General features: G+C 47.0%; 1 protein-coding gene across 2 annotated transcripts in view; it reads left to right on the top strand.

Annotated features, from left to right (window-relative positions):
• Positions 1-367: 367 nt before the first annotated feature.
• Positions 368-19,472, top strand: part of ZZEF1 (zinc finger ZZ-type and EF-hand domain containing 1) — a 101,204-nt gene continuing 82,099 nt past the window's right edge. For both annotated transcript variants that reach the window (XM_038536383.1, XM_038536384.1), the window contains exons 1-2: positions 368-721; positions 16,881-17,025. In XM_038536383.1, coding sequence (XP_038392311.1) covers positions 368-721; positions 16,881-17,025 — 499 coding nt within the window. The remainder of the gene's footprint in view (positions 722-16,880; positions 17,026-19,472) is intronic.

Genomic DNA, 19,472 nt, shown 5'->3' with positions numbered 1-19,472 from the left:
CAGCGTAGCTGGCGAACGTGGAGCGATACTGCCAGTGTCAGCGGCGAAGGCTCCGCCGCGCCGGCGCCCGCCCCCCACAAAGATGGCGGCAAAGGAGGCTGCGGGATGACGTAGACGGCGGGACCTTCTGGGAAATCGAGGCTTCCATCCTCTCCGGAAGCCGTCCTCCGCTTGCTGTCTCACAGCTTTCGCTTGGGTCCGCTTGACGGCGTCTTTGCGACGGCAGTTCTCGCTTGACGGCGAGGAAGCCGGAAGCCGCCGCCGCCGTCGTACCCTCCCCGTCCCGCCCGCCGGGCGCCGCCGGAGGTTGACAGGTCGAGGCGGGGAGGCGGCGGCGGCACAGCCGGACGCCCGACACGGAGACCCCATGGGGAACGCTCCGAGTCACAGCAGTGAAGACGAAGCGGGTGCCGCCGGGGGAGAGGGCTGGGGCCCGCACCAGGACTGGGCTGCGGACGCGAGCGCCATCCCCGGCTCGGGCCCCGCGGCCCCAGCGCTGCCCCCCGCCGCCGCGCTGCTGGAGCCGGCCCGACTGCGAGAGGCGGCGGCGGCGCTGCGGCCCGCGCCGCCTTGCGAGTCTCTGGTGTCCCGGCACCACGGCGCGCTGTTGCGCTGGCTGGAGGAGCGGCTGGGCCGCGGCGAAGAGGCCGTCACCCTGGAGCAGTTCCGCGAGCTGCTGGAGGCTCGCGGCGCCGGCTGCTCGGGCGAGCAGTTCGAGGAGGTCAGGCCGGGCTGGCGGGGGCGGGGCGAGGGCTGCAGACCGGCTCGCAGGTCCGGGAGGGGGAGGGCAGCGCAGAGCGCTCCTGGGACCGTATGGAAAGCCCGGCCTCGGCCGCCCTTGGTTGGAGGACCTTGGCAGGCTCTGCTGTGTTCGCATCCTGCTGGAGTACCGGCGTCTGTGCTGCTGCCTGACGCCAGGTCGGCGGCGGCCCGCAGGCCTAGGGATGGGGGGGTGGGGGGTGGGGGTGGGGTGGTGGCAGCGAAAGCCATCCTGTTTCACCGACTGGAGGGATTTTATGGATGCCCTTCTGGATCCAGTGTGGGCGCCTGACAGATGTGGCGGGAGATGGCACGTCCCGGAAGAGCTTCCATTCTAGCAGCCATTCTCATCACACAAACATTATCTTTTCCAAATACACATTTGTTTTCAGTTAGTTGAAGGCCCATGTTTTAGACTCGTGGAAATCTGCGTGTAACCTGGGACTGATAGGCATATGTCAGGTTTCCTGCCAGTACTTGCACTTATACAGCTTTTGGCATAGTCCCCAACATCGTATTATTGAATCATGAACAGCAAGTTGATACCTCAACAACATATATTTTTTTCTTTTTCTCAGAAGGGTTGTTAGGAATTGTACGTTTCACTTTACAGTTAAATAGAGGCCTGATCCAGGGTTCCCGATGGCTCGTTGGCAACCTAAGACCTAGTACTCAGATCTTTTTGATTTATTTGTCTTAATGTCCCACTGCCTGCTTCTTGGGACCCTATTTCTTTAACTCCACAGAGTTATAATAAAAAAGATACTTCGTTTTTGAAAATGAGTAAGCCATGTAGAATCCTCACTGTCAGTGAAGGATGAGTATATAAAGCAGTAAACTGACAGATGCTTGTAATGCCATTAAAAAGTGATGTCCACTTCACAACCAGAGAAGGCTTTTAAAATTTCTTAAGAATGTTTCCCTGTATGTGGTCAGAATTCAGATAATATGGTTTGTATGTTTCTTACATTTTCCTTAAAAAAATACCTGTAAGACATCCCAGTTCTTGAAAATGTGGTTGTACGACACAGTGAAGGGTCTCCATATATATTTTTTCTTAATTCCAAGAGTCCACATAATACTTTAGTCTTTAGGTCTAGGTGTATTAAGAGAAAATGAAGTGGTTCCAGAAAGAGCTGTGTCGATCCGTTGAAGGAGTTGGGACATTTCAAAATTGTCCAGAAGGGAATGGAGAGAAACAGTATTTAACTTGAGAGTGTCTGACAGGAAAAGAGCTACAGGCAGAGTTGATGGAGTCCTATAATGTAAGGCCAAGAAGTCCTTAAGGTGTGGCCCAGAAATCACTCAAGGGCTGTGATATTGTTCATTGAGCAAATATTTGTTGGACATATACTGAGTGCCAGGCACTTGGATGACAGTAAACAAAGTAGATACTTGCTCTTAAAGAGTGTGTAGCACTGAAGGAGACTCAAGTGAACTCAGCGGTTATAGATGTATTACCCTAAGGAAAGTGTAAGGAAAAATATGCCAATATCTAACCTCACCTAGGAAGTCAAGTAACATTTCAGCTCAAAGAGGGATAACACATAAGGAGCAGAAGAGTTAGCAGTGTTTCGGGGAGAAGGAATCACATGCACAAGTCGGAGTTCAGAGAGTGGAGAATCTGTAAGAACAGTGTGTTGTGTTAGGGTTAGGCAAAACTGCTTCAAGGGACAGAGAGGCCAGTGCATCAGTGGTTAAATAGTAAACAAGCTTCTTAGGGAAAAGTCCAGGTGGGTGATCTAGGTTGACATGGCAGTTTCAGTCATTGGGGACCTGGCTCCATCCATCTTGTGCTGTCATCCTCTACAGACACCTTCTACCTAGTGACCCAGATGATTTCTTCAGCTTTCACTTTGTGCATTACAACAGTAGGAAAGGGCAAAGGGAAGGAAAGGGCCAGGCTCACCTCCCATTGGCTCAAGCCCAGGGACATGGTGACACTTAGCTGCAAGGGGGGCTAGGAAAGATTTTTATTCCACGGCCATGTATTTAGCTGAAAAATCAGGATATGATTACTGAGAAAGAGGAGAATAGATACCGGGTTACAGTTAGTGTGAAACACATGGCTAGGTCCCCGAATGCAGAAGGAGGAGAGCAAGCTAGAGAAGTCGGCAGGAATCAGGTCATGAGGAGTCCTTTGCAGCCTCTGTTATGTAGGAGTCTACCTTGCTTAAAACTCTTAAACTGGAGTTTTAAGCAAGGTACAAATGCTCTGGCTACCTTATGGGGAACTGGTGGTAGGAGGCTACAGTGGATCCAAGCAGATCGGTTAGGAAGCAATTATGACAGTTCAGGTAAGACACTAGGTGGCTTGTGCTGCGGTGGTCGCAGCCAAAATGGCATGAATAGTTGTGAGAGCTATTTAGGATGTAGAATAAGCAGTCCTTGAGACTAACATGTGAGTAGAGGATTAGAAGCAGAAAGGGATGAAGGATGACTCCAGCATTACTGTCTTAAGCAATTGGAAAGATGACAGGGCTGTTTATTGAGAACAGAAACCCTTTCAGGAAGTGATGATCTGGAGAGGGAAGATGAGTTTGGTTTGGCCATGCTGAGCCTAAGGTGTCCATGGGGCAGCTAAGTGAAGGGATCTCTCAGACTGTCGGGTGTATGGGCCTGTAGAATCCTAGGAGAGAAGACTGCTTGAGATAACAGTGGTCTGTTTGTTCATTGGGGTTTCCTGAGAAATATCCACATTGTTTCTTCCTACTACGATGTGTGTGTGTGTGCGTGCATGTGCACACATGCTCTGTGAGAACTTAAATCCCTTGCAGGGTGTTTGTAGACTGTTGAGCATAGTCATTCAGGTCATTCAGCCACTGTAACTGAGGAAATATATGGGGAGAAAAACCTGAGTGGTTGTACCTTCCTGGTATCACAAGATCACAGTGGTCACACATGTGGCAAAAATAAATATTTAGGAACTGTAAGAGCAGCAGTAAGAACTGGTGACTTGTAAAATGTTTCAAGTTTGTGTTTTATTTTTGCAAAAATCCCGGGGCCATGTAGAGCTGTGCCATAGGGTGTGAAGTATCCATGCACCAAACTCATGGATACACACATGGAAGTCTTCTTTCACATCTGTATAACTATCTCCCCTCACTCTCTAGGGTGTGTTCAAATACTGAGCGTCTAGTGATTTAGGCCGATGGGTGACGCCAGCCACCACACCGAGGATGACACTGAAGACCCTGTAAGGTTTAGGGACTCAACTTCAGTAAGATGGGGAAGTGAGTTCTGGTGTTAACACTGCAGTGTGTCTTCTGACTCCACGTTCTGGACCCTTCCTGGTTTAAGGACCTGGTTGGTTCTTTGGGATTATTTCTCTTTAGTCTCATCTTTTTTTTTTTAGTTTTAATTCTTTAATTTTCCCCTACATACTAAGGGAGGCCTGGCAAGAATAATTCAAATTTGAGAAAAAGCATCATGTATTTTTCTTGAAGCCTTTCACCTTTATTGGATTTGGTGCGGGGACAGTTGGTGCTCGGTGTCGTGCTAAAATCTGGTGACTTGCCCTTCCTGCTTGTTTAGCACTGGTTAGTTGAAGAGAGCAGGCCTGTCTCTATGTGAAAGCTTAGCTAGGGTTTAAACAGCTGATGGGGATAAGCGCATAGTGGTTGTCCTGTCCATAAGCATGGAGTCATTATACAGTGAAGTGGCCAAGAAGATAAAAATTAGCCCAGTATGTGTCTCCGTGCTCTAAGGTAAGTCTGTCCTTTGATATGAGTAAGTAGACACTTTTGTGGTCTTAGTTAATTTTACATGTAAGCTTGTGAAGATGTATCATGATTCTTCAAGTTTAAGGGTTTTTGTGAAGTGATAATAAAATGTCTTTATAGTAGCCACTAAAATGATGAGTTAATTCCCTTCCTTCATTTGATGAGACGTAGCACAGTAAAGCAGGTTACTTACCGTTATCATCAAAACGCTAAATGGTTCTGGGCTTCGTGTTCTTGCCCTTGCGCTCCAGCTGTGCATTTCCGTCTGTCCACCCAGGTGTCTTGCCTTCACATTCCCGTGACCTTAGTTGCTTGAGATGGTATCCTAAAGAAGTTGCTGGAATCGTAATATTGATCAAAGTCTGAAGATTTATTATTTTATAGTGTGGTATACCTTTTCTTGTGGTAGGTGTGGTCCATGCGGATGGACTCTGATTTGGTCCTAGGGAGCGATATCTAATTGACTTTTATGCAGAAGAGGAATAGATTTAAATCCCTTTTTGATATCAGAGATTAGAGATTCCGTGTTTGTGCTCATAGTACAACATGCTTCTAGAAAATTATGTAGAATCTCAGGCAGGAAAAGGTGCTGAACAGAGGATGATGGAGATGGCTTTCAGGAGAGAATTGGAGAGGAACAGGTCTTACTTTATTAATTTGCCATACTAGCTCTGGGTCTTGCTTTGTGAAATTCATGGGGTTTGTAAAGCCTGATGGCAGGACATTATTATGTATTTGCTTACTGTTTGGGCACAGTTGTGGCTCACAGCCAGTGCTCACTAAGGTTCTTCCCCACAGGGCCTCTCAGGTTGAGTTAGCAGATTGATTATGGTGTTGGCCTCCTTCTCCAGCTTTGTACTTGATATTCAGTCTGTAACCTTGTCATATAGTAAGGTATTTTTTGATGTTTGAGGAAATAGTTAAAAATAGTTTAGAGAAAACTTTAAAAAGGTTCTTGGTCAGTGTGTGGTTTAGAGGAAATTTAGAGAAAAATAAGATTTGTCTTTATGTCAAAAGTATTAATTAGCTAGTTTAGAATAGCTCTGAGTCCAAGAACTATGCAAATAGAATTCTGCATAAGTGTTTTCTACTCTTTGAAGACAGAGTATGAGAGACTCGTGTCTGTGCTGGAAAGACCAAGCAGGCCACCAGCATCACTTGCCCTCTACTTGGAGCCTGCAGAGACTCCCTATGTATTCCTCAGAATGGGCTAGAGCCCGCAGGCTGGCCTGTCTCCCTGCCTGACCTCATCGACCTCCACTCCTCTGCTCAAGCCCTGCTCCCTAGCCAGTGGGACACCTGCCTGGTCCCACACGTGGACCTTGTTTCTCTCAGCTTTTCAGCGTTGCCCACCTTAGCACCATCGCTTGGGCAGGACCACACCTTTCTTGTGACATGATTCAGGTGTCTTCTGTATAATTCTGTTTCAGCCCCACACTTGAGGTTCTTGTTTCCTGTTCTGTACCCATTATTTGGCATTTAGAGTGCACTGTCTGCTCTTGTTCTGCAGGTAGGCTTTGAGGCCCCCACCCACCTGCCTGCACTGGCCCAGCACAAAGAAGCATTCAGTAAGTGATGGCCGTTAGTGGTGATGAGACAGCATAGGAGAGAAAGATGCTGGGAGAATTGGAGGTTATTTTGACCCTGTGTGCTTTGCTATGTCGGGGATGATGGTACTGGCTTCTGGAGATGAAGAGCTGTAGAGGAAAGGCCACAGCTCCGTTTTACATTTCCTTGATTTCCTGAACACTACTTCATCATGTACTGTCTTACTGTAGAAGCTTCAGTGGCTCCCCATTGCTTTTAGAATCAAATGTTAGACTAACCTTTAAGTCTTCATACCTTTCCATTCTTACCTCCTGGTGCTTTTTAGCCAGCCAAGCCCATGCACAGTTTCTCATACGCATGGGGATTTTGTCCTTGGCTTCCTTACCCCCCTGTGGCTCTTTGCTCCATCCTAACCCCTCTTCACTTTCAGGGACCACAGAGGAGCATTTCATAGTAGCGTGGAATTTGGGAAAAGCTTCACCAGACCAAGGCTTGAGAGATTAGAAGAATTGCCAGGCGAAGGAAAGAAGGGATACAGCTGAAAGGTGTAGCATGGGGGCGCCTCGATGGCTCAGCTGGTTGAGCATCCAACTCTTGATTTTGACTCAGGTCATGATTGCAGCAGGGTCGTGAGATTATGCCCTGTGTGGGGCTCCGTGCTCCATGTGCAGCCTGCTTGGGACTCTTTACCTCTGCCTCACCTCCCCCCCTGCATGCACACACGTGTGTGTTCTCTCTCGCTCGCTCACTCTCTCTAAGAAAAAGATACAGCATGTGCAAGTTGGGGTGAAAGAGTGTCACAGTTTGAGAATGGTACTCCTTTGTCAGTCTAGAGTCTGAATTGGAGGGACCTTAGTAACCATTGCATGCAATCTGTCCCTGCCCCTTGCCCCAAAAAGGAGTCCCTCTTGTAATATCCTGGACAGCTGTGTAGTGAGTCTGTTAATGGTATCTGTGAGCTTGTTGTTTTGTAAGTCTTCCTGTTCCACTGTTCTTCTTTAGCCTGAGCTTAAGACCTGGGCCGTGGGGTCAAACTGCATGTGGGAAAATCATGGTTCCACCATCCTCAAGCCATGTGATTAACTCACACAACCCCTCTGTGTGTCTCCCTGTCTCCTAAAAGATGAGCATGATAGTGGTGTCTACCTTTTATAGTTAGCATGAGGAGTAAATGAATTAGTTCATGTTGAGCATTTAGAGCAGTACCTGGCACACCCTATTCTCTCTGTTTGAGCTCTGCACTAGGATGGTTTATGTCATCTTCTGTGTCACAGCCCTTTCAGTACTTCACGTAGACATAAATGCAACACAGTCTCACAAACAAGTAAACTGAGGCGTTAAGTGGAGAGATGAGTCTCTCAGCCAGCAAGTGGCAGAACTGGGACCAGATCCAGATCTCATATGCATCTTGTTTCTCCCAGGTTGAACCAGTGTACAGCCTTCGTGTGAAGCCTGATGTGTGTGTTCTGCTGGTTTGTGCCCCTGTTCTGGCGTGTGATGATTTTGGTACATTCTCGTGTGTACCATGGTCTTGATCTCACTGGTGACTAAGGAGGTTAAGCAGGAATGGTCTGAGTGCTGTCATGTATTGCCCTTGGGCTGGAGCAAATGGGTGGAAGTCTGGAGTCAGCCAGTCCACTTCTCTGCCTCTTGTCTGCAGGGTGGACCATAACAGCCTCTAATGAGATTATAGTAACAGTTCTTTGCAAGTTTACTAGGTACATTCTTGTTCGCGAGACCTTTGGATCTTCACAACAAGCCAGGAGAGGGGGTTTGTGCAGGAAGAGGGGTTGAGACTTAAGGGCCCAGGGTCTTGTTCCAGGCTTCACAGGGAAGTGGTGAATCTGGCACCATCCTTGAATCCAGACTTCCCGTCAGCCTGACTGGGTGACACTTTTTCTCTCCCATGCTGCACGGCAGAGGGCCTGCACTCACTCGAAGAGTTAGGGCGTGGATGGCAGAGCACATGAGTGGGTGAGGTAGGAAGAAGCCTGAATCAGGAGAGGAGGAGGAAGATACAGTAGGCCATGTTACTGTCTGCATGGAAATGGACGTTAGCTCCATGGACATAGGGGGCATTGCTCTATTTTTAGAGAGGAAGATCGACTTCCTTCATTTTGCACAGTTAGAGCCAGACCCACTGTATTCAGTTGGGTTTAGGGCCCCACATTCCAGGCTGTAGAGTTTTAAACTGTTGGGGATCTATTTAGTGAGTGTTAACTTGCATGTAAAACATGAAGCAGAATAGAGTGGAATAGAAAATATCAGGATATATTGTATCTGATGAAAGAAAGTATTATTTCTTGAAACTTTTATATCAGCATTACACAGGCATCATGGAAATGTGTGTTTTTTTTTTTTAAGATTTTATTCATTCATGATAGAGAGAGAGAGGGGGAGAGAAAGAGAGAGGCAGAGACACAGGCAGAGGGAGAAGCAGGCTCCGTGCAGGGAGCCCAACGCGGGACTTGATTCCGGGTCTCCAGGATCACGCCCTGGGCCAAAGGCAGGTGCCAAACTGCTGAGCCACCCAGGGATTCCCTGGAAATGTATTTCTTATAGTGGCTCAGCCAGTGAGACTTGAGAGGCACTGCTCTGAGGTTGTGTCTGGAGGGTCCCAGAGAGGGCAGCCAGCATGGGAATGAGACTAGAGCCATTGCCATTAGAGATCTGGTTGAGGGAGACCAGGGCCTGGTGATCACTGGTGTCAGTGATTGGGGGGCTGTCTTGGGGCAGAGGGGTCTGGATGTGTTCTGAATGGCCCACAGTGATGACATTAGGGAGGTACATTGCCATTCATCATACAGAGAAGAGAGTTGTTGCTGTCAGAACTGGCCAGAAGACATGAGCTTCCCATCACTACAGTGTCACAGAGACACTGCAGAAGGGGTTCAAAGCTACGGGAAGGCACGTATGTTAAGAGACTGGTAGGTCCATTCCAGTTTCAAGGTTTATGTAGATATGAAAAAATCAGCCTTCTCCACCCTTGATATTCTCCAGTGGGCCTGTGGTGCTGTTACTGTGCGAAGGAGCTCCTCAGCCTGATGGGCCAGGCTTTCTATCCTGATGTCTGTCTCTCCATTGACTGTTCTGCCCCCGCGCCCGCCACGCTGAGCCAGTAGGCGTCCATGTGGTCTTTCACACACTCGTGTCTATACCTGCGTTCTGGCCCCTCCTGAGGATGGCTGTCCCATCTTCCTTTGCCCATGAATTCCTGGTTATTCATTAAAGCTTAGCATGAGGGTTGTTTTGTCAGGCCCGGGTTCGCTGAACGTCCGTCCCAGTCCCTTTGGGCTTCTGGCATCTGGAGTTTGTTAGCTCGAAGCATGCTGGCACGTAGTGCAGGATCCCGCATCATACCAGGATTCAAATCCAAGCACCGTTATTTACTGGTATGAATCTTGTGACCTTGAACAAAATACTTGACCTCTCTGCACCTCACTAGTAAAAGGGCAGTAGTACCCTCCTTTAGGGTTGCTGTGGAAGCTAGGAGTCGGTCAAGTGAGGTCCTTGAGCTCTGCCTGGAACTTAGTAAATACTCAGAAAACGTTAGGTACTGTAGTTGTTTATGCTGTAGTTCTGTTGTTATAATTATGATGTATCACATTGGTGCTGTTTGTTTACAGATCTGTCTTCTCCCAGGCGGTGAGGATTTGGGAGGGTAAGGACCATGCCCTGTTTATTTTATTTTATTTTTTTAAAGATTTTATTTATTCATTAGACACACACACACACACACACACACACACACACACACACACACACACAAAAGCAGGCTCCATGCAGGGAGCCCAACGTGGGACTCAATCCCAGGTCTCCAGGATCAGGCCCTGGGCTGAAGGCGGCGCTAAACCACTGAGCTACCCGGGCTACCCCGCCCTGTTTATTTTAATACGCGCAGAGCCAAGCTTGGGTTCAGGTATATAGTGGCTGCTTATTAGAGAGTGTTGAGTGAGTGCACGAGCAAACTGGATTCCATGAAGTCCTATGAAACAAACTATGTGTTAAGTGTTACTGTAAAAATCTGTACATTTCTTTAAGGACAATTTCCAAGTGTTGGGAGGTTACATATTTATTTAGTGAAGCTGTTAGCAATGCTGATTTTTTTTTTTCCACCTAAAATGTCTTTGTTTTTGTTTGTTGGAAAATTCTTTTTATTGTATTCATTAACTATTGACAAATGAACAGAATCTTTTTAAAAGTAATTTTTAATATAATTTTTACTTCATAAAGATTTTACCAATTTATTTGAGAGAGTATGAGTGGGAGGAGGGGCAGAGGGAGAAGCAGACTCCCTCTCCCTAAGACTCCCCCACTTAGGGAGCCTAAGGGCCTCAATTCCAGGACCCTGAGATCATGACCCAAGGCAAAGTCAGATGCCCAACCGACTCTGCCCCCCAGGCACCCCCTAAATTAAATTAAATTTTTTTGAGAGAGACAATATGAGTGTGGTGAGGGGAAGGGAAGGAGCAGAGGTAGAAGGAGAGAGAGATTCTCCAGCAGACTCCATGGTGAGCACAAAGCCCAGTGTGAGGCTTAGTCTAAAAACACTGAGATCATGACCTGAGCCAAAATCAAGAGTTGGGTGCTTAACCCAGTGAGCCACCCAGGTGCCCTTGGAATCTTTTTATAATAGCAGAAACGTCACTATTTTTATAGCCTTGTTTCTATGGAATTTTTATCAGCAGTCAATGCAGGAGTTGGGAAGCAGAGAGCTCTGAAAACTCGGGAAGCAAGTAGGAAGTTTGCAGGAGTTTTGGTGGACACAGGACTTGAGGGCCACCTTGAGGTTTAGAGAAACTGAGTCTCAGGTGTAAGGCTAGTTCTGTGGGAACATGGGCAGGAGGTGCTGTTAGAGAATGAGGAGCTTGGAGACAGATTCTGTGCCGGGGGTCTCCAGATCGCTCGGAGCCCTGGGGCTTCTCGGAGCACACAGAGGAGTTGTGAAGAGCTTATTAGCTCTGGAGCCTTGGATTCCAGTCCTAGCTGTGTGACTTCAGACAAGTTACCTGAGCCCTCTGTGCTTCTAGAAAATGGGGAGGTCGGTAGGAAGTACTACTGCTGTGAGGAAGGATAAATGGTATTTTGCGCAGGGCTCGAATATTAGTTCAGAGCTTCCCACACCATGTGTCATCCCAGCTCAGTGGGCGACAGCTGCCCCCCTCCCCTCAGACCTGGGGCTGTACATACATCACTTACTGAGCTGGCCTGTGGACAAATGGGGGAAGGGGCTGTTTTCTCGTCCTGTGGTACTCACGCCTTGAGACAGACAGACGGGCAGACAGAGGCTCTGCTTCCCTTCTGTCTCCTCCCACTGCTTCCACTTTTTTTTTTTTAAGATTTTATTTTATTTATTTATGAGAGACATGGAGAGAGAGAGACAGAGACAGAGACACAGGCAGAGGGAGAAGCAGGCTCCATGCAGGGAGCCCGATGTGGGACTTTGTCCCGGATCCCGGGATCACGTCCTGAGCCAAAGGCAGATGCTCAACCGCCGAGCCACCCAGGCATCCCTGCCTCCACTTTTATATGAAGCTTGTGCTTAAGATTTCTTCATCTTTAAGATTCCCCTTCGTTATTACAAAAGCAATGTGCAGATTGACATGTTAAGCACTGTTAAACAGGTGTTTCTTCTTTCAAGTCTTATTTTGTCTACATTCATATAATATTTTCACGTTTCTGTGCCTGAGATGTTTTGTACTAATGTGGGAACTGCATATTTGCTTTGTTTAAAACTGACATGAGGGGCACCTGGGTGGCTCAGTTGGTTGGGTATCAGACTCTTGGGTTTTGGCTTGGATAGTGGGATTGAGCCTTGCATTGGGCTCCCTGCGCCATGGGGAGTCTCCTTGGGATGCTCCCTCTCTCTTCCTCTTGTTGCCCTCTCTCCCTCTCTCAAATAAAATAAATAAACTTCTTTTTTAGGAGATTTTACATATTTGAGAGAGAGAGAGAGAGATTGAGAGAGCACCAGCAGGGGGAGGGGCAGAGGAAGAAGCATACTCCCCAATGAGCAGGGAGCCCGATGCAGGACTTGATCCTAGGACCCTGAGATCAACCTGAGCCAAAGGTAAATGCTTCACAGACTGAGCCACCCAGGCCCCCCTAAAATAAATAGATCTTAAAAAACCAGCACAAAGCTACGTGAGACCAGCCTCTCTGCAAAAGGTACCCTTTTGCAGCCTACTTTTCTCAGTCCGTGGTCCTCCCCTTTCTGTCGGTTCCCTTCTGTGTCATCTAATACCCAGTCCATGTTCATATTTTTCCAGTTGTCCCAGAAATCTTTTATGGTTGATGTATTCACTGTGTGAAATGTTTACTTAGAGAGGAGGAAGTATTAGGCTACTTACAAAAGTTGTAAAGCTACCCATCCAGTATATCCCATGCTTGAAGTGGACACTCAGAATTGTTTATTTTCATATATTTGTTTCTCACATGGTACCAAGCCCACGAGGCTGCTGGTGCTAAAGGCCCTGGTCATCTGCAGTCCCACCCAGGGTCGTGCTCTACAGGAGCCCTCACTGATCACCTCCTGCAGCCGGCTCATTCATGGTGTACCTGCGTGTCACCAGACAGCGTGCTTACCTTACTCTTAGTTTTCAGCTTTAGACTTTATCCATGCTGTTCCCACTGCAGAAAGAGTCCATTGTGGTCTGACACCTTCTTGTCCTTTCCACATCCATACGTGTCCTATACTGGCAGATTTGTGTCACAGTTGTTTAGACCCCCCTGGTGCGTATGTTCTTGTGGGGATGTACACAGCTGAGCCGTGCAGTACTCCAGGACTGCGTTCCCTTTCTATGCATCTTTTTATTTTTTCTGAGGTTAACGATGGAATTGGTACTTTTCTTGTGCTTAATTTTCTGGTCTTCTAGCATTAGTTTAACCCCAGACTCTGTGCCACTTGCCTGAATCTCTTCTAACACATGCACTGTGTTCAGGCACACAGTCCCTCACTCGTCTCCTCAAGAGCCTCTGATCCACTGCCCTCTGCGCTTGGGAGTTCTTGAGGTGTGCTGTGCACATGCTGCCTTGGAATCTGCAGCCATGGGGGATGCATTTTCTTTCTTGCTTTGACCAAATTCTTCCCCTTTCTTGGCCTGTTCTCTATCCCGATGACTGCACCCTCTAGGAGCTTTCTGATTAAGAGAACACTAACTGGTTCATAGAGCCCTGTGTATATGAGAATGCCTCTCCGCCTCTGTTGCAGTTGGTGGTGTTGTGAGTGTGTATTAACCTCCGAGTTAGAGAGAGTCCCCATGAATGTGGGAGGCCCGCTGCTATTCCAGCTCCTGTGTAGCTGCCGAACAGGCCCTGCCTCCTGACCTCCGACATGGACACTATCTTCTTCCTGGGAGGAGAAACCTCTCTTGCCCTCTCTTGCCTCTAGCTGTGATGAAATCTCATTATGATGGGCTTTTGTCCACCGTCGATGGTATTCAGCATCTTCAGTTTCAAGGCTCACATCCTTCATTATCTTGGATCCTAAGAATTGTCATTTCTCTCCCTCCCTTTTCTGTTTCCTTCTCTGGAGCTCACCGTGTCTGGATCTCAGGCTCCTGGACTGGTGGTCTTCTGGATGTTTTCCTCTTGTGTCCATCAGTGTGTCTTTTTGCTCTACTATCTGGGCACTTTAGTCAATTTACCTTCCAACCTTTTGAGATTTATCTTCCCAGATCTGTTGAGATTTTCATTTTGCTGTGATATTTTTAACTTTCAAGAGCTTATAAAAGCATCTGAAGAGATTGTTTTTAGGCCCCTGGTTTTTCATGACATCTCAGGGTCCTTTTTTATTAGGTGGCAGTGCTGCCGACTCCTCTACTCCAAATGTACTAAAACACTAGGTCATACACTTTAAAAGGGTGAATTTTATGGTATGTGAATTACACTTCAGTAAGGCCGGTATTAAAAATGTCTTTTAAAGTATTTCTCTGAAGATATTAACAATAATCTTTTTGACATTTTCTTCTCCTTTCCTTGCTTTTTCTGTTTCACATGAAGCCTTTCCTTAAATGTCCAGTGGTCCTGGGCTAGCCACTCATACTAAAGACTGGGGGACTCAAGAGGTGGATGCTCTTGTGCCTCTGCTTGGTGATGGCTGAGCCTCCCTGAAAGGTGAACTTGTTGGTCCCTTTGATGGGGAGCCCTCCAGTACTAGTGTCTCCAGGCCTGTCCTTGTGGCTTGTCTGGTTCCCCAGAGGAGACCTCTCCTATCTCCTGCCTGGAGGGTGAGACTGGCTGCTAGCATTCTAGGAGCCCTAGCAGAAGGATGAGTCTCATAAACCTTTACCCTGTAAGCACTCGTGCTTGGTACTTATCGTCCAGAGACTCTACCACCCTCTCAAGGGAGTCAACCCCTCAGGCTTCTGATTAGAGAGAGATCTGGGGGTTGTCTATATTTGTTTATTTTAATGGAAATTTTTAAATATAAGAAAATAGAGAGACGCCTGGGTGGCTCAGCAGTTGAGCGTCTGCCTTAGCTCAGGGCGTGATCCTGGGGTCTCGGGATTGAGTCCCACATCAGGCTCCCTGCAGGGAGCCTGCTTCTCCCTCTGCTTGTGTCTCTGCCTATCTCTCTGTATCTTTTATGAATAAATAAATAAAATCTTAAAAAAAATAAACATAAGAAAGTAAAGATAAGCATAGAATGTTCTTGTTTGCCATTTTCCAACAGCCACCAACTCAAGGCCAATTTTATTTCATCTAAACCCCACCTGTTTTCTCCTCCAAATTATTTTGAAGCAAATCTTTTCCATCCAGAAGTATTTTATTTCATTTATAAATGTTTCCTTAAATATCTTTAATAGACAAGAACTCTTTTAAAAAAATACACAATCCCGCTACTACCCTTTCCCTTCAAAACAAGAACACAAACCCCAGTGATTCCTAAAGATCATCATTACAGCCAATTTTAACTGCTTTTTAAAATAGGCCGCTCACTGATTATGTCCCCTCTCCATGGCACCTGTGGCTGCCACGTCCTGTGAAAGCTGTTGGGGTCCTGCACTCAGAGCAGCCTGTGTCTTTGCTGTGCCCAGTGCCAGCCCAATGTCCCACTCTCTTGTGGGTGAGTGACCTGCACTGTTCCTCCATCTGTTCTCCAACTTTCAAACTATTGTTGCTGTTGCGTGATACAATGTTGTCTTTGTCTTGGCTCTTAGAAAAAGATCCCTTCCTAATACTGTCTTAGGGGGACTTGAGGAAGTAGAGGTATATGCATTGGTTTGCACACTCTTTGTGGCTGCTTGTCCAGCTTCCTTCTCGTGACAGCCCATCGCAGGCACCTGCTCCTCACCCTGAATGCCTGCACCCCAGGATCCGTTCTCACAGGCAGGGTCTTCTTGCCACCACCATCTCTTTCCTCTGATCCCTTCCATTTCATTTCCTTTAGGTGTGGAGCTTCCAGACTGGGTCTAATCAGAAAAGAACAGGCTGATCAATTCTCTCTCCTTCTGAACATTGTTCTTTGAGCGGTGTAGCCTTGGATCCTATTAATTTTTCGATAATCTTGTCAGGTTAAGGAAGGGCAAATAGAATGCTGCGTCTTTCCGTTGCCTGAACTCTGCCCCCCATCCTGTGTTCATGCCCATGGTTTTTGGAGCCGAGTGTAGGAATTTGCTCTGTTCCTATTCAACATCGTGTTTGGAGGTCTGTGGTGGAAATAGGGTCGGTCCTGAAACCTCAGTGGGACCTCCCCATATTCCATGAGGGAGAGAAATAAGGAAAAGACAGCAGTATTTATTTATTTATTTATTTATTTATTTATTTATTTATTTATTTATTTATTTTTTATTTATTCATGAGAGACACAGACTGAGAGAGAGAGGCAGAGACATAGGCCGAGGGAGAAGCAGGCTCCCTGTGGGGAGGCCAATGCCAGACCCAATCCCAAATCCCAGGATCACAACCTGAGCTGAAGGCAGGTGCCCAACCACTGAGCCACCCAGGTGTCCCAAGGCAGGAGTTTTAATGAAGAGTGAGGATTACTTAAAAAAGAAGGTGGGAGACTCCTGAGGTACTTCATGGTGGGGGATGTCTGTGAGTGATTGGATCAGCAGGGAGAAAGAAGCCACTGATCGGGGAGGGATTGCGATCCAGGGAGATCAGGCTGTTGCCAGGCAAGGAAAATCTCCTGAATGTGGGAGGGGCTGGTGCCAGGGACACAAGAGAGGGTAGCAGTGCAGGTTAGACAGGAGACAGGGCACTTTGTGCTCTGATGTGCTTTCACTGTATTGGGCTCTCTTCAGATGTGTCCTCATCCAGACAGCATCGGGGGCTGATAATATTTGTTCCGTCTTTCAGATCAAGGAACTTGGGCTTTGGGAGGTAACAGAATGTGTGGGAAGTCACAGAGCCTATTAGTGACAGAGCAGGCTTCAAACTGAATCCCATACTATACCCAGTTCCCCAGACTGCCCGATACCTGCAGGGAGCAAGTTCAATTATAAAGGTTAGTGGAAAGAGCTCTGTGAATACCCAGTTCGGTCTTGTGTCCAAGGTGGGTTTGAAAGGAAAAGCCCCAGGAACCTGAGGTGCTACTTTAAGTCAAGTCTCTGGTGGTAGCTTTATGTATGACACTTTGTAACTGGCTGGAAAATGTTGCCCTGGTTGCTTTCTGTAATTATTTGGAGAAGGAGATTAATCTCTGGAAAGGGAGGTTATAACACTGTGTGTCTCTGTAGTGACACTTATATATATTCTCTGTAGAGTGCAGTGACTTACTGTCCTGAGCTTGTTTATTCTCTGAGTGATGTAAATGGACTCCTTCCCCAACCACCACCAGGGCACTGGCAGCAACAAAGTATCTGGATTTGGAACAGACGTGATTTTATTATATCACTTATGTTGTAGGCCTTTGCCCAGTTTGATGCTGAGGGCGATGGTACTGTTGATGCTGAGAACATGCTGGAGACCCTGAAGAATTCCAGTGGAGCCAATCTCCAGGGGGAGCTGAGCCACATCATCAGACAGCTGCAGGCCTGTTCTCTTGTCCCAGGTAAGGCTCTCATCTGAGTGTCGAGGACCACAGAGTGCTCTCATAGGGCCGACGTGAATGCTGCTATCCCACAGGTGAGGCGAGGCCAGCGGGAAATAGATGTGCTTCTCCACGAGTCTCCATAAAGCACACAAACTGAGTCATTGTTCCAGGTAGTCACCTTCTTGTGTTCCCAGTAGAGTGACGCTTGAACAGCTCTACCTTCCTCAGTGGACCTCTTAATTTCACCCTCTCAGGAAGCTGGTCCTGGCCTGAACCGTATGTTCTCTCAGCATCCTGCATTTGTCTTTTGCCTCATGTCACCACTGTCATTAATTATCCTCTTCTCTGTGTTTGTCTTTAGTCTTAACACTGTGAACTCCATGAGGGTAGTGAGCTTTTATTTCTGCTGTGTCCTCACATTTAACACATTTTTGGTATGTGGTAGACATCCAGTGGGTTTTTTGTTTATTAGAAAGCTATCACTCTGAAATTTAAGTCATAATAAAAGTAATATAAAATTAAGTAATACTTCTTTTACATGGTACCTATGAAAAAACTTTGTGTTTATGTAATGGTTTCTTCTGGGGACTCAGAAGACAGAATCGAAATTAAATTACTCTCTTTTTTTTCCAGTGAGAAAACAGTTGAGTTTTTGAAAGGAAAAACTTTGCATATCATCCTTTTAGCCTCAGCTTATCTCAGAACTTTTCCTACTCCGCAGTTGGTGTTGTAATGCTTAGCGCAGAGCCTGGCAAAGCAGCAGTGGAGGCAGGTAGACTTGCTAGATGCATAAATGTACGTGTTTGCCCTTGACCGCTGTGGCTTGCTGCGGAGGCCATGCTGAGCTAGGGAAGGATGACGTTTGTATATTAATGAAGAATGCAGATTTCCATCCTTCCTCAAAATGTCTTTAATTATGTAATCTTTATAGAGCATTGTAGGTGGTCCATACATGTGAACTTTTTTCCTACTCTCATGGCAGTTAAAATTATGCTTTGAATTATGTTAGCTAAATTACATCTTGGCATTTATGTATTACTCCCACTTTTGTGTTACCAGCACATGGGTAGCTTCTGGAGCTTTATGTGGACACTTCAGACTCATGTTTGGAAGGAGAGGAAGCAGGGAGACCAGGGGACCCACCTGAGAGAATACTTACTGCACGGCTGCTCTGGGTGGCTGGGGGAGGTGAGTTAGGTTAGAAGAACTCGGGGTTTGGATCCCGAATGGTTGTATACCAGAGTTGTGACTAGGACCATCTAGTCAACATTTTCTTTCATCACTCAGCTTAAAGAAATTGCTTTATCATGGTCTTAGCTTGAACCTTGGTGAGCTGGGCTGGCCTGTCTCCTGGGATTGTTTCCTTGTCCCTCTTCCTAAGCAAGATCAGAGCTTGTCCCTTTCTTACATCATCGCTCTGGTGCGTAGTGTTTGCCAGACTTGCTGCTCGCGTCAGCCTATAAAGAAATGTTTCCGTTAGAAAAGTCTGTGCTTCCACCTGGGTCCTGAGCACATGGGTGTGCCATCAGCAGTGTCATCACCTCACTGCTGCCATGGGGTCTGCCATGGAGGAAAACTTATACACGGATGGCAACAGGTGGCACGCATTTTTGAGTCCTGGGGAATCAAACTTGTGTCTCCAGGGTTTGTCTGGGGGGTGTCATCAGGATGGGGTGATGGGGTGCTTCCAGCGCACAGTTCTCCTCATCCTTGTGTTCTATCTTAAAAATCAATGTGAAAGGATGCCTGGGTGGCTCAGCGGTTGAGTGCCTGCCTTCGGCCCAGGGCCTGATCCTGGAGTCCTGAGATTGAGTCCCACATCAGGCTCCCTGCGTGGAGCCTGCTTCTCCCTCTGCCTGTGTCTCTGCTTCTCTCTGTGTGTCTCTTGTGAATAAATAAATAAAAATCTTTTTTTTTTTTTTAAATAAAAATCTTAAAAAAAAAAATCAATGTGAAATTTTAGTCTTGGATATAACCTGTTTGTTTTACACTTAAAATAATTTCTCCTGAGGCTTCTGGAGTCTTGCTTGAGGTGCTGCTTACATGGGGTGTTCATTTTGTGAAAGTTCATTGAGCCATACACTTATAATGTAGGCACTTTTTGTTATGTCTGATATGATCATTAGAAGTTCTAGCAACAGAAAAGAAATTCCCCCCAAATCTGCAAGTATATCTAAGCCCCAGGAGAAGCTGCTGGGTTTATCCTCTTCTCCCTTCACATGGGGTTACAGGCACTATGGTTCCTGTATATACATGGTACGTTATGATGGACTGTGAAAGGGTTTTAGCCCAGGGTAGACATCCTGTGTTTTGTGTCTCCATAAGATTACTCATGTTAATGCCAGACAAAGGGGAGCCAGGAGGGCCACTCAGGATGTCGGGGGCAGTCAGTATGAACAGGTGATGTTGAGGCCAGAGAGACACACAGAACCGGCTGACTCCACAGAGCCATGCTGGAGGGGAAG

This window comes from Canis lupus, chromosome 5, assembly GCF_011100685.1.
Source record: "Canis lupus familiaris isolate Mischka breed German Shepherd chromosome 5, alternate assembly UU_Cfam_GSD_1.0, whole genome shotgun sequence".
Lineage (NCBI taxonomy): Eukaryota > Metazoa > Chordata > Mammalia > Carnivora > Canidae > Canis > Canis lupus.
Note: the sequence above shows the minus strand (reverse complement) of the source record. Positions and strands in the feature narration are given on the sequence as shown.